Below are 15,468 nucleotides of genomic sequence, written 5' to 3'. Positions count from 1 at the left end.
CCTACTTTCTTCAATTTTAGTCTGAATTTTGCAATAAGGAGTTCATGATCTGAGCTGCAGTCAGCTCCCGGTCTTGTTTTTGCTGACTGTATAGAGCTTCTCCATCTTTTAAAAAATTGTTATTTTCAGATTACAAACTACAAAAACCAAAACTACAAAATGTTTAAGAAATTCCAAGATTTTAAGATAATAGGTTCACTGGAAAATTGCAGTTATTCTTTAAGGAGATTATTAGAATTTCCCAGGGAACACAAGATTTTTGTATTTAAAGTCTGGCTTTTAATAAATTTGAGAAAAATGCACTAAAATCAACCTTCTCTGATGGTGCAGCATGAAACAATGAGTAAATTTTGGCTTTGAGTAACAAACTGAAGGTGCTTCTTGCTCAACTTACTCATGCCTATTTGCTCATTTTATCTACAATATTTAAAACTAATGTCTCACATAAATGGTGGTTGTAGATTAGGCGCTAGGTCTTGTCTGACTCTTGCAGCTCCAAATAGTCACTCCAAAAAGTCTGTTAAATGGGTTAATGAGTTCCAACTCTGTAGTTGCAAATTTAGGTTCAGTGCTTTCAGTCACCTGGATTCAACTCCCCGTAGGGAAATGGGTTTTTAGGAACTGATTTTATTTCCATTATTTGGAATCAGATAGATTTAAATTCTTAGAATTTATGTAAATAATTTGCCAAGGTCATGACTGAATCTAGATCTTTTTGACTATGTAAAAAACTAGGTATATTAGATAGCTGGCACATACTAGAAGTTCCAATCTTTTCCTTTTCCTTCAACTACCTTATTTTAATACAGTAATCCATTATTACTTTACTTGTTTAGTGAGTTTTTATTCCTTAGTATTTTCAGTTAACCCATAGGCATACTTATTTTGTACTTAGAGCACTTCTGAAAACTTTAAAGTGCAATGTCAGTGTTACTCAACAGAGTCCGATTTTAAAGAGGTAGCTGTTTCTGGAGCACTAAAGATCAGATCCTTAAATTATGATCAGAACAGGCCTGCCAGAGGCAATCAGGTGGACATCTAAGAGAGGGCAAAGATGCCTAAGATCAAGGCAGGAGTTATTGAATCTATTATCCTGTAACTGTGTAAATACTAAGCCGTGCTGCATGTATGCTCAGGCACATCCGACTCTTTTCGACCCCATGGATTGTGGCCCACCAGGCTCCTCGGTCCTTGGGAGTATCCAGGCAAGAATACTGGAGTGGGTTGCTATGCTCTCCTCCAGGGGATCTTCCCAACCCAGGGATCAAACCTGCATCTCTTACGTCTCCTGCATTGGCAGGCAGGTTCTTTACCACTAACGCTACCTGGAAATGCAACAGGTACTAAACCACCCCTCTTCTAAAGCTAATGCAGAAATAAAAAGATTAGGACAATCCCTATTCATTAAGTGACCATGAGGTATCTTCTAGCTTCCAGAGCAGGGAGTGGAAGGTCTTTCTTCCTTCCACGACGCACAAGCTGATTAGGACTTCAGCCAGCCAGCTACTCCCTTTTCACATACGAGGCCTTTTCAGTTGGCTACCTGCTACAACCCATCATTGTTCACTGCTCCAGGGAACATGGCAGACGGTCAGGACTGGAGATGAGGACAAAAGGGGATAATTTCAGAGAATTCCAGACCTTAGCCACCCATTAGTATTTTGCAGGGAAGACAGAAACAACTTTAGCCTCAGGGAAATGCTGACAAGTGACAGACCCAGTTCTCCTATCTTTCATTTTGGCAGAAGCCAGGTCTTTATTCTTTAGCAACAGCAATTGGCAGACGATACCATGCCATGGCTCAAAATCATTCAAAAGTGATGTACTGAAGACAAAATTCAGAGACTGAAAGGTTCAATCAGATTCAGAAGTATAAATATTTCTTATGAAAATGAGATTGTAGAAAACTGTTTCATGACATATTTAATCAATAAATATGGTTATCGTGAAAACGAGAAAAAACACTGAGACAATTAAAACCAGAAGAAATCTGAAGTCATGCTGCTGTACCACAAGGGGGCAATGTTTGAGCACTAGTGATGTGGAGAGGTAGGAGGTGAGGCAGTTTGCTCTTTACTTAACTTTTTAATGCTGAGAGGGCTCCAGTCAGGGTCAGGAGAGGTGACTACCCTTTGCATTCTACGGGGGTTGGCACTAACTGTCTTTGTACTAGCAGGCATGACTGTCAGGGGACCAAGGTCAGAAAAAACACAACAGGAGAGGAAGCAGAGCAGCTGGTCTTCCGATAGTGGTCAGCTGCCCCAGCTCTCACCTGGAAGTGCCTGCTGAGGAGAGGGAGGGGTGGCAGTCAGAACCTCCACCTGGAATCTCTTTTGAGTACTATAGGGCAATGATTCTCAAATATTATCAGAATCACCTGCAGGGCTTGTTAAAATAGACTGCTGGGCTCCAACCTCAATTTCCAATTCAGAAGGTCTAAAGTAGGTCTAAAACTTAAAATTTCAAGCTGTTTTTCAGGTGATGCTGCTGATCTGAAGATCGCATTTTGAGAACCACCACTGTAGGTTTTTCTGGCTTTCTCTTAACACTCCCCCATTCCTTCTTTCCTACCATCCATCTACTGCTTTCATTTCTACCAACCCTCCATTAGCTTCCTTTAGGAAAACTAAAGAAACGACAAAACAGGGGTAAATGTTAAGACTGTCTTAAAGATTCTTCTGGGGAAGGGTTTCAGCTCTCTACTCCTCTGGCTGATGGGTGTTTCAGAAGTGGAACTTCCTCAAACACATTCATGCCTCCTCTCCCTCTACTGAACTGCCTGCCAACAGTTGGAAGGCAGTTCAGTAAAGAGGACTAGATCCTTTTCCAGTCATAAGATCTTGCTTTGAGTTTCATAAAAATTAGTTAGAACATGGGAGATATACTCTACTACATTTGAGAAAAATTTCCCACCTCAGACTGCTTTTTAAAAAATTACAGTAAAATATACAAAACATAAAATTTACCATAATTGACCATTTAAGCGTACAATTCCATGGGATTAAATACATTCACATTGTTGTGCAAGTTCCACCATCATCCATCTCCAGACCTTTTCATCTTCCCAAACTGAAACTCACACTCATTAAACAATAATTTCCCATCCCCCTCCTGTCAAACCAGCCCTTGGCAACCAACATTCTATCCCTAGACTACTTTTTGACTCAGTTTGTCTTTTGACTTAATGAAAGAGAGTATCCACTGCTGACTAGTGGAATTGCTTCTTGTATATATGTGATTGAGTTTATTTTAAGAAAGGTAAATGGGATTGGAGGAGAAAAGAGGTACAGACAACTGATAAGGGTTTTCATACTGGGCCTCCTAACCACAGGCCTCAGCAGCCCTGCCACGGATCCGCCCGATTCTTTCGCATCAAGAAGTTGATCTTGCGAGCCATTTCCATGTTGTAGATCCGCCGGCAGGTTTCATAGCTTTCCCTCTGTCGCCGACGGCAAGGCTTCTCATAATACCGCCGTCGCTTTATGTCCTCAATGAGCCCATCCATGGTAAGGATTCTGTATAAGGACACGCAATGAAGTTAGAGGCTTGGGCTCATTGTTATTCTTTTCCAGTTTCACAATGATCAGAAGTCAACTGACCAAACAATTGGTATCTCTAAAAATGAGTGCAATGGTGACAATCCAGCATTCACTGCCTACATATACAGGCCAGGCCCCAGATAGTAATATGTGGGAAAACAAAAAGGCAATTAATTATACAGTCCTTGTTCTTGGGGAGTTTATCATCATTATCATGTTCTCAACCATTTTTGTTTCCTACCACAACACACCTGAGAGAGATGGCAGTGGCAAGGGGGGTCTCAACCAATGGTCTCAACCATTTCAGAATCTTCAAATGGGACAAGTCATTTGCAGTAGGACAAAAAAATAATTAGAGGTGATTCCTACCTGGTCCTTAAGAGGAGAATGTAGTTCCACCCCTACTGTGTTTAAGAGCTGATGCAGCTCAATTATGAACATTTGAGAAATCTCTGGGCCTACTTCATACAGGGAAAGAAGAGGCCCTTATCACAGCAGTGATACAGATAGAAGCTTCAAAATGAGAGCCTCAACCATGTTTTTCCCATGTACCACATGCTCCAACCACACATCTGACTACTCCCTGAACACATGAATACTGAGTCTTTTTTTTTAAGTGTTCATAGGAGCTATTTTTTTTTTTAATACCAGGTCTTTAACTCAAGGCTGCTTCTTCAGCCTAGAATGCCATCCACAACTCCAAACTGCCAGCCTTCGAGGTTTTCCACATTTTTTTTCCCCTTGGGAGATTTTCCACATCTTTCTGATGCCAAATCCAGATACCATCTCTCCACAAACCTTTCTCATCTTAGAGAGAAGATAATTTGCTTTGCTGAACACCTATTTAGAGATTATTTCATTTTGCCATTCTGTTAGTTGTCTAACAGATGTCTCCCCCCTTAGACTGAAAATCCTTGAAGGCAGAAAGTGTATTTTATTCATCTTCATTTAGCTCAGTTTGGTTTTTTTCCTGCCCACCTAACTACTTCAACAGTTCCTCTTGCTGGATTCATAACATGCATACCTCAAAATCACCTCTTTGTTCTCTCACTGAGCCAAGAAGACACAGGGGCTTATTCTATTACTTACCTTATCCTGAGGCTCCTGAGAGCTCTGGCTCCAATCTGCAATTTGTCTCTCCCTCTCAACCCATCATCAGCTGGTCCTGAGAAGTCTGGAGGCACCTGCTGCTGCTGCCCTCCAATCTTGCATTGTTTACATGACCCCATTCCTGGCTACTCTTTCCTTTCATTACATGTAAAAAGTCAGTCAGAAACACAATTGGAGATGGCTAAGTCGGTAAAGAATCTGCCTGCAATGCAGGAGACCTTGGTTCGATCCCTGGGTTGGGAATATCCCCTGGAGGAGGGCATGGCAACCCACTCCACTATTCTCAGCTGGAGAATTCCCATGCACAGAGGAGCCTGCGGGTTGTAGTCCATGGGGTCACACAGAGTCAGACACGACTGAACAACTAAGCACATAATTAGAGGGGAGACAGAAGAAGCAGGAAATAAAAATAAGAGAAACTACCTACTCCTACTCGGTGGGAAACCCTATGTATTGCTGCTATATTATACCAGAAGCCCAAGGGAACAATAATAGATTGAACATGAGCTTGAAAAGATTTGAGCTTTGGGTACATGACAAATGTGAATAGACATGGGCACCACTGTCCTTTGGGATCTTTTAGACTCCTGCTGATTTGTAAGATCAGTTTGTCTAGGTTTTAATGGGAGGGAGATGGGACGCAAGGGAACTGCCTCAAACTCCCAGAGGTGGAAGGAGCAGATAATTTGGGTTCTATTGAAAACATAGTCATGCCCAGAAGTGGATCCAACACTAGAGCTGTACAGTAGAAAAGGAGGGCACCAAAGACTCAATACCTTTGCCTACAGAGGGTCTCCAATGCTGGCTTTCTTCCTCAACTTACCCTTAAATGTTGATATCGCTCCAGATTCTGACTGTAAATTTCCTCCTTTTCGGTTCTACATGATTCCCTTTAACTATAACATGGACCTCAACCCTGCTGCACAACAGAAGCATCTCCTTAAGAGCCTTTAAAAAGTATTCACACCTCGGTCCCATTCCTCAGAGATTCTGATTTAATTGATCTATAGTGGGGTTATATACTGGGTATATTTTAAAAGACCCCACAGGTAATTCTAATGTAAAGACACACTTGAGAACTGACCCAGACACTGCTGACTCTTAAATCATTATCTCTAGTTCCAGTCTTAAGAGCTAGGCCGATGCTTCCAATTGCCTTAAACCTCACAAAAAACAAACTTATTATCTCCAACTAAAATTCATTCTTCCTCCTCTATACTTTCTCTGTTAATGGCATTACCAGTTACTCAAGCTAAAATCTCATGTTCCTGGACTAGGACTTCTTTTCTTGCTACACCCACATTTAGAGTATCTTATAAATTCTATAACCTGAAATAGTTCTTAGACCTCTTCCTTCTCTCTTTTCCTATGGCTACAGCTCTAATTATGATCCTTATCTTATACCTGTACTGAAATAATCACCTAACTGGTGATTTAATCAACAAGTATTTATGAAATATCAACTCTATACCAGACACTGCATTAAATGCTGAGGATAGAAAACAAACTTCGATATGGTTTCCTACCCTTGTGGTCTCGTAAAGACAGAAGAATTACAATACAGTGTGACAGATGCAAAGATAAGGGAAATATTGTTATAGAAGCCCACAGGAGAGGACTTGAGGATAAGGTGGTTATGAAAGCTTCCTAAAGGACACTTTATTTGAATTGTGAAGGATAAACAGGTTGCCCTATTTCCATTCTCTTTCCCTACACCAATTCTTGTCCTAAAACAAATCAGAGCATGTCACTCTGATGTTAAAAAAAGAAAAATTGTTCCCAATAAACAAAACAGTCTAACCCAGTGGTTCCCACTTGTTTGCACATTAGTATCACCTGGGGATCTTTTAAAAATTCCAAACCCTAGGCCACACTCCAGGCCAATTAAATTACAAGTAGGGAGGGACATGAGCAGGGTTTGTTAAGTTCCCCTAGTAATTGCAAAGTGCACATTTGGAAACCACTAATCTAAGCTCTGGAGAAGGCAATGGCACCCACTCCAATACTCTTGCCTGGAAAATCCCATGGACAGAGGAGCTTGGTAGGCTACAGTCCATGGGGTCGCTGAGTCAGACATGACAGCGCCTTCACTTTCACTCTTCACTTCCATGCATTGGAGAAGGAAATGGCAACCCACTCCAGTGTTCTTGCCTGGTGAATCCTAGGGATGGCGGAGCCTTGTAGGCTGCCGTCTATGGGGTCGCACAGAGTCAGACATGACTGACGTGATTTAGCAGCAGCAGCAGTCTAAGCTCAAAGCCCAAAACAACTGAGCTTCATCCTCCCTTTCTCTCTAGCTTTATCTTTAATATAAACTTGCCCTAAAAAGCCTGTCTAGTCACACTGAACTATGTGTTTACTCCAAACACATTACATATCTATTTTTTACATTTGTTCGCAATTCTCTTTAGAAAGATTCCTTTTTAAAAAAACTTAAAAAGCAACTTCGTTGCTGTGCTCAGGCTTTCTCTGGTTGTGGAAAGCAGGGGCCACTCTAGCCTTAGCGTGTGGGTTTCTCATTGCAGTGGCTTCTCTCGTCGTGAAGTACAGGCTCTAGGGCTCGCAGGCATGTGGGCTCAACAGTTGTAACGCGTGGGCTCAGTTGCCCCAAGGCATGTGGGATCCTCCCAGACCAGGGATCAAATCTGTGTCCCCTGCATTGCAAGGCAGACACCTAACCACTGGACCACCAGGGAAACCCTATTCCTTTCTTTTTCTGTTGTATAAGATGCTATTTATTCTTCAAAGGCCCAAACCAATGGGTAATAACATTTGTAAACTGATACAGGAGAAATTAATCATGCCTTCCCTCTGTTCCCAAAGCACAGTGGTTCTCAAACTAAAGTCTGAGACTCACGCAATAGCCACCTAGAAAACTTGTTAAAACACAGATTGCTGGGACTTTCCTGATGGTCCAGTGGCTAAGAATCTGCCTGCCAATGCAGGGGATATGGGGTTCGATCCCTGGTCTGGGAAGCGGGGAAACTAAGCCTGTGAGCCACAACTACTGAAGCCTGCAAGTCCTAGAGCCCACGCTATACAACAAGGTAAGTCACAACAACGAGAAGCTGTGCACCGCACCTAGGGAGTGGCCCCCACATGCAGCCACTAGAGAAAGCCCACATGCAGCAACAAACACCCAGTGCAGCCCCAAATAAATAATTTTTAAAAATTAAAAAACCTGCAGATCACTGTGTCACCTCCAGTTTTTGACTTCATACAGGTCTAAGGTGGAGCCTAAGAATTTGCATTTCTAATAAGCTCCCAGGTGATGTTGTAGCTGATGGTCCAGGGAGAACCAATGCCACAGTACACTGTTAAAACACTGATCAGACAGTGTATTTGGACATGTTTGGTTTAATTTTTAAAATCTCCCTTACTGGGCTGTGTGCTTTCTAAGGTTACAGATTAAGTCTTTCATTTTTGCATTTAATACAATACCGGCAAAGAGCAAATATCAGTAAATGTATGACAAAAATGAATCCTCTAGGTCAGGGGTCCTCAACCCCTGGTCCAGTCCAAAGCCTGTTAGGAAACCGGGCCGCAAAGCAGATGAGCAGTGGATGAGCAGGCAAAGCTTCATCTGCTATTCCTCATTGCTTGAATTACCGCCTGACCCATCCCCCATCCCAGTCCCCGGTGAAACTGGCCCCTGGGGCCAAACAGGTCGGGGAGTGCTGCTCTAGGTGACTGACAAATGTCCACAGCTCAAGAGATTAAGTTACTTTGTAACAGACACAGTTCTTGGGAGTATTAGCTCAGAAGGCCACAACACTACCTTTACTAAAATGGCACGTTAGAGTTTAGATAGCATTTTCACATCCATGATCCTAATCATAATTCTATGAAAGTGATTAAGCAGGTAACACCATCTTTTTTTTCTTGGCTGCACTGTGCTGCGTTCGAGATCTTACCACTGGATCACCAGGGAAGTCCCCAGCATCTCTTTACAGTTTAGAAAACTGAAGTTCAGTGAGGCTGACCCGCCCAAGATCACGAAATGGAACTAGAAGTAGAATTCAGGTCTTCAGTGCAGTTCTTTATAACAGCACTCTGCTTCTCCAATAAAAACCACAGAGGTTCAAAAGACAAATTACTGCAGTGCCTACAGGCAAGGAGAAAATAAAAGAGGAAAAAAGCTGAGCCAGACTCCTTAATTAGAGTAAAAAGATGCAAGCGAAGAAGACATGGCACACTAAGGGAAAGGCGTTGATCCAAACAACTATTTACTTCTGTCTAAGCTTTGTTTGGGCTTCCCTGGTGGCTCAGTGGTAAAGAATCCACTCATCAATGCAGGAGATGCGGGTTCAATCCCTGGTGTGGGAAGATACTCTGGAGAAGAAAATAGCAACCCACTATATTCTTGCCTGGGAAATCTCATGGACAGAGGAGCCTGGCAGGCTGCAGTCCATGGGGTCACAAAGAGTTGGTCACAACTAAGTGAGTAACACTACACTTTCAGGTGAAAAGAACAGAGACCCTAGATATGACTTCACCTAGGAAGAGGAGCCTACTGGAATGACAAGGACAGTTTAAAAGTACTATGAAAGAGAACTGCAAAAGGAAGAGTTGAGAAACAGACTCAGGTATCCTACTGGAGTTTCGAAAGGGTTCTGAAACAGACAAAAGTGATCATCTTATCAAGTAAATGCCTGTGTGGTCAGGCAAAAAAGAAAAACAAGACAAAAGTATCAAAGGAATATAAGAATAGAGGAAGGGGCAAAAAAATGAAAAGATCAGCGCCCCCTAACATAATGATGAGGTTGCTAAATGGTATTCCTTGGATGGTTCTATTTCCAAAACACATATCAAATAAATTCCAAGGTGCCAGGTGAGGATTTCCTTCCTCACCCTGCACTTTCTAGTTATCCTGAAAATAGCACATATTATCCTCAAATGTTTCAGAATCCCTAGAGTAGAGGCATCTACTTATTTCTAATAAACAAGGATGTAGGAAGAGCTTTGTAGAACTCATGAAGTAAATAGAAGTAATGATGCTTCTGCTTCCACAGGTAGTTCAAGGACTAGCAGACCAAGAGGCTCACAGTAAACAGATCAGCCTGGAGTTTGGGTGCCTGGCAACATAACACTGCAGGACAGGCAGCTGCCAGTTTCAGTGAAATTCAACAGATTATGTAAAAGGAGCTAAGCTGCCCTAGCTGGGGGAATCTGAGGGTGGCAGACACACGTCACTGTAGCCAGCCTGTCAGGACCAGTGTGTACACAGGACAACTCAATGGGCCCAGAAGCTCTCCTACCAGGAATAAAAGGGGTCAACTGGGCACACTTCCAGAGTACTTGACTTTCCTTACTTGGGGGCCAGCCAATCATGCAGGGCTTCCTAGCAACCCTCATTCTCCATCTCTTCATCTCAGGGCACCAATGAGGGCCCTTGGTTATATAACAAGCGTTCTGTGGCGATCTCACTGGGCAGACACATAGGCTATTTCCTTTGTAAGACTATATTTGTGCTCTAAACATGCTAAAGCTTTAACCACCTTCCTTTCTTCTCATTTGCTGTCATACCTACTGCTGTAATTAAACTGCAGAACATGCAACTTATTATCAAAAATATGAGAAAAATAAAGAGAAGCCGGAATTTAAGAGAGACATACACAAAGGCAGCTAAAGGAGTAAAATACTGGAGAGGGTTGCCATTTCCTCCTTCAGGAGGGCCTTAGGAAGCATTACTACATACAAAGCTAGTGGAGGTGATGGAATTCCAGCTGAGCTATTTAAAATCCTAAAAGGTGATGCTGTTAAAGTGCTGTACTCAATGTCAGCAAATTTGGAAAAGGCAGCAGTGGTCACAGGACTGGAAAAGGTTAGTTTTCATTCCAATCCCAAAGAAGGGCAATGCCAAAGTTATGTTCAAACTACTGTACAATTTAACATGCTAGCAAGGTAATGCTCAAAATCCTTCAAGCTAGGCTCCAGCAGTACATGAACCAAGAACTTCCAGATATACAAGCTGGGTTTTGAAGAGGCAAAGGAACCAGAGATCAAACTGCCAACATTTGCTGAATCAGAGAGAAACCAAAGGAATTCCAGAAAAGCATCTACTTCTGCTTCATTGACTATGTATGCTAAAGCCTTTGTCTGTGTGGATCATAATGAACTGTGGAAAATTCTTAAAGAGATGGGAATACCAGACCATCTTAACTGTCTTGTGAGAAACCTGTATTCGGGGTCAAGAGGCAACAATTAGAGCCTTAACAACTGGCTGGTTCAAAATTGGGAAAGCAGTACAAGGCTGTATACTGTCACCCTGTTTATTTAACTTATATGCAGAGTACATCACACAAAATGCCAGGCTAGATGAAACACTAGCTGGAATCAAGACTGCCAGGAGAAATATCAACAACCTCAGATATGCAGATAACACCACTCTAATGGGAGAAAGTGAAGAACTAAAGAGCCTTTTGATGAAGGTGAAAGTAGGGACTGAAAAAGTTGGCTTAAAACGCAACACTCAAAAATCTAAGATCATGGCATCTGGTCCCATCACTTCATGGTAAACAGAAGAGGAAAAATATGGAAGCAGTGACAGATTTTATTTTCTTAGGCTCCAAAATCATTGTGGATGGTGACTGCAGCCATGAAATTAAGATGGCTGCCCCTTGGAAGGAAAGCTATGACAAACTTGCTGCTGCCGCTGCTGCTGCTAAGTCGCTTCAGTCGTGTCCGACTCTGTGCGACCCCACAGATGGCAGCCCGCCAGGCTCCCCCGTCCCTGGGATTCTCCAGGCAAGAACACTGGAGTGGGTTGCCATTTCCTCCTCCAATGCATGAAAGTAAAAAGTGAAAGTGAAGTCACTCAGTCGTGTCCGACTCTTAGCGACCCCATGGACTGCAGCCCACCAGGCTCCTCCATCCATGGGATTTTCCAGGCAAGAGTACTGGAGTGGGGTGCCATTGCCTTCTCCGATGACAAACCTAGACAGGTATTAAAAAGCAAAGATATCACTTTGCCAACAAAAGTCTGACTAGTCAAAGCCATGGTTTTTCCAGTGGTCATGTACAAATGTGAGAATTGGATAAGGAAGACAGAGTGCTTAAGAATTGATGTTTTTGAACTGTGGTGCTGGAGAAGACTCTTGAGAGTCCTTTGGAAACCAAGCAGATTAAACCAGTCAATCCTAAAGGAGATCAACCCTAACTATTCATTGGAAGTATTGATGCTAAAGCTCCAATACTTTGGTTACCTGATGTGAAGAACTGACCCACTGGAAAAGACCCTGATACTAGGAAAGACTTGAAGGCAAAAGAAGAGGGCAGCAGAGGATAAGATGCTTAGATAGCATCATTGACTCAATGGTTAAGAATTTGAGCAAACTCCAGGATATAGTGAAGGACAGGGAAGCCTGGTGTGTTAACAGTCCACGGAGTTGCAAAGAGAGAGACACGGTTTACTGACTGAACAACAACAATAAAACCTATCTAAATTCACCAAAATAAACCATACAGAGAAAAACTTATAGGAAGAAGTCAGAAAAAGGGTGAGGTAATCTGGAAGACTTTCCTTCCCCAAATTCATCATTTCATCTCACTAGCTAATTAGCTACAGAATCTGTAAAGATATTCACTTAGTGCTTCCAGTGTAAGAGCAGAGATCATTAGACATCTCAACCCTCCTACAGACATGCCACTTAAAGATCTGAAATAGAAGAGTCTAGAATGAACAGTTATAGAGAAACATGAAATAGGATTATCTTACTTGCCCTGTTATCCTTTCAACTTAAGTGAAAGTACAGCAGGAATACCTTCTACTCAAGGATATGACTGGCATGCTCAGACACCATAAGAGGTAAAGACGCTGACTCTTTTAAAAGACATACAAATCATCTTGAGCCTGCAACTGCTTCTCAGTCACACAGCTTCTGACAGCATCTTTGTCCTCACCTACTATGGTCTTCCGCCCTCCACACTGAAAACTCTCTGCTTCACTAAGAAGTAGGTTCTCTTTCATTTATCTTCTCAGTCCCCAAGAACCCCATCTACATTTAAACCTAATCATATAAGAATTCTTAACTGGAGAATGACTGCCATAGGTCTCCCCATTTCCACAGAAGTTAGTAAGTAATCTATAACATGGAGCAAAGAAAACTGCACTGGAAAAATGTGTGTGTTTTATACTCCTTTCAACCATTCAATAATTGTAACCCAAGGAATATAACTTAATCTTCCCAGGCTTCTCTTACTTCTTTAATAAAGCAACCACGTTAGTGGCCTTAAGGCAGAAGATCAGCTCATGTATTATCTCTTTCATATAATTCAATTCAATAAGCTTTTGTTTCTCTAAACTCTGCTTCACTGGGGAGAGAAAATGATAAATGAAAGTCAAAATCCTTAAAACTAGTGATAAGAGATTAGTGAACTATTTTCTTTAGAAAACATAACTTTATTAGGGATCAACCCAGGTCGGGAAGATCCCCTGGAGAAGGAAATGGCAATCCACTCCAGCACTCTTGCCTGGAAAATCCCATGGACGGAGAAGCCTGATAGGCTACAGTCCATGGGGTCACAAAGAGTCGGACACGACTGAGCGACTTCACTTAGCATTCAAAACCTTTCAATACAGCTCCTCCACTTCAGCCAGTTTATTTTCATGTTTTTGCTTACGTTGTAACCTATTTTCTGAACCTGTTTCAGTTTTCCATCACTTGCTTGCTCCTTTATGATCCCAAACCTGAGTTCACCTTTTCCATTAGCCTTGTCCCACACCAATCTCTCGCTCAGCTTTCCATGTATCATGTACTATATTCCTGCTCACTAGCAATTTTATAACTTGGTTTTCCCTTTGGGCTCTTTCCTAAAGTCTTGGAGAATTCAGGTTCATCATCAAAGGAATGATTGTGGATGAATATGCCTCACACTGTTAGGATTGGGGAAGAACTTTATTTTTAAGACAGTAAACTGAGGGACTGAGAAGTTCCAAGACTGTGAACATCTGGGCTGGCACTGGTTAGAAACAACCTCACTTTGCCATCAAAGGTCCAAATAGTCAAAGCTATGGTATTTCCAGTAGTCATGTAAGGATGTGAGAGTTGGGCCATAAAGAAGGTTGATCATTGAAGAACTGATGCTTTTGAATTCTACTGGAGAAGACTCTTGAGTGTCCCTTGGACAGCAAGGAGATCGAACCAGTCAATCCTAAAGGAAATCAACCCTGAATATTCATTGGAAGGACTGATGCTGAAGCTGAAGCTCCAATACTTTGGCCACTCCAATACTTCCCACTGATGTTGGGAAGACTGAGAGTAGGAGGAGAAAGGGGTGACAGAGAATGAAATGGTTGGATGGCATCACCGAATCAATGGACATGAGTTTGAGTTTGAGCAAACTCCAGGAGACAGTGAAGGACAGGGAAGCCTGGCATGCTGCAGTCCATGGGGTGGCAAAGAGTCAGGCACGACTGAGCGACTGATCAACAGCAAATGACAGAGGGAGGGATAGAATAACCACCCCACTTCTCAAGAGAGTTGGCCTAGTCGTGATTCCGGTTCCCAACCAGTTACCTGTTTAGAGTCCTGTATGCACCTTCCACGTTCCCTTCTTGTACCATCACAGTCCTGGCAATGAACTTCAGATGTTTTGCCATGACCTTGGATTTAAGTCTTCAATCTGCAGGACCTAAAGTACGATGGAGAAAGGGGTAGTTAAGTATAGAGACCAGCTAAGAAAGAAACACAGTAGAATACAGAACCGCGTGGCTTATTTAGGGTCTGGAAATGCAACGGGCTCAGAACAGGAGACTGGGACACGTGCAAGACCTCATATCCTGGAAGGTACACGTGACTCTTTATCAAGATTCCCCCGCTCTCTTTGCCAATACAAACCCTGCCACAGGGAAGAAACGAGACAGTAGCAGGGTGTACCGATGGAGATTTATTTGGCCGGGCACGGAAGAACTAGGACGCGCCGCGGGCGCCCCCTCCCTCTCCTAATTACCGCAAAAGTTCCCAGGATGGTTTGGGACGGGAGTTGGGCACAGTCTCTCTGTGCTTAGGAAAGGGGGCAACCGCGCTAAATCTCTCCCTCCCGCCACAACCGCCTTACTTTCACCTCCCAGTAGGAGCCCCTCACCCCTTAGCACTCAGCCAACTGGAAGCCCGCCCCAACAGGAAGCGGAAGTTGCGTCATCGCATGGGGACAACGAAGCCGAAAAGGAAGAGACGCTACGTAGAAACCATGGCAACCTTCTGGCTGGGGTAGGGGGATTTTCGGTTCCCTCAGCCACTGCCAACCCCCGGGCCTGCACTCTACAGCTGACAAAGCAAAGTACTTGTTGCCTTCAGTTCAGTTCAGTTCAGTTCAGTTCAGTTCAGTTGCTCAGTCGTCTCCGACTCTTTGCGACCCCATGAATCGCAGCATACCAGGCCTCCCTGCTGCTGCTGCTACTGCTGCTGCTAAGTCGCTTAAGTCGTGTCCGACTCTGTGCGACCCCATAGATGGCAGCCCACCAGGCTCCCCCGTCCCTGGGATTCTCCAGGCAAGACCACTGGAGTGGGTTGCCATTTCCTTCTCCAGTGCATGAAAGGGAAAAGTGAAAGTGAAGTCGCTCAGTCGTGTCTGACTCAGCGACCCCATGGACTGCAGCCTACCAGGCTCCTCAGTCCATGGGATTTTCCAGGCAAGAGTACAGGAGTGGGGTGCCATTCCCTGTCCATCACCATCTCCCGGAGTTCACTCAGACTCACGTCCATCGAGTCAGTGATGCCATCCAGCCATCTCATCCTCTGTCGTCCCCTTCTCCTCCCGCCCCCAATCCCTCCCAGCATCAGATTCTTCACTTTCTCTCGGAGTCACGGTCCTTTGG

General features: G+C 43.3%; 1 protein-coding gene across 3 annotated transcripts; it reads right to left on the bottom strand.

Moving 5' to 3' along the window:
- Window positions 1-1,731: 1,731 nt before the first annotated feature.
- Window positions 1,732-14,816, bottom strand: MRPS21 (mitochondrial ribosomal protein S21). 3 transcript variants are annotated; one of them, XM_069574175.1, is made up of 3 exons: window positions 14,736-14,816; window positions 14,168-14,282; window positions 1,732-3,515 (listed from the first exon to the last, which is right to left on the bottom strand). In XM_069574175.1, exons 2-3 carry the CDS (start codon window positions 14,248-14,250, stop codon window positions 3,335-3,337), a joined length of 264 nt encoding a protein of 87 aa, XP_069430276.1. In that variant the 5' UTR covers window positions 14,251-14,282; window positions 14,736-14,816; the 3' UTR covers window positions 1,732-3,334. The 3 variants fall into 3 exon arrangements, with proteins under 3 accessions (XP_069430276.1, XP_069430271.1, XP_069430283.1); XM_069574170.1 differs by having other exon boundaries at window positions 14,709-14,775; XM_069574182.1 differs by lacking the exon at window positions 14,736-14,816 and adding an exon at window positions 14,601-14,700.
- Window positions 14,817-15,468: the final 652 nt, after the last annotated feature.

The sequence above is a fragment of the Ovis canadensis genome, chromosome 1 (genome assembly GCF_042477335.2).
Source record: "Ovis canadensis isolate MfBH-ARS-UI-01 breed Bighorn chromosome 1, ARS-UI_OviCan_v2, whole genome shotgun sequence".
NCBI classification, from domain to species: Eukaryota; Metazoa; Chordata; class Mammalia; order Artiodactyla; family Bovidae; genus Ovis; species Ovis canadensis.
This window is presented reverse-complemented; position numbering and strand designations above follow the sequence as displayed.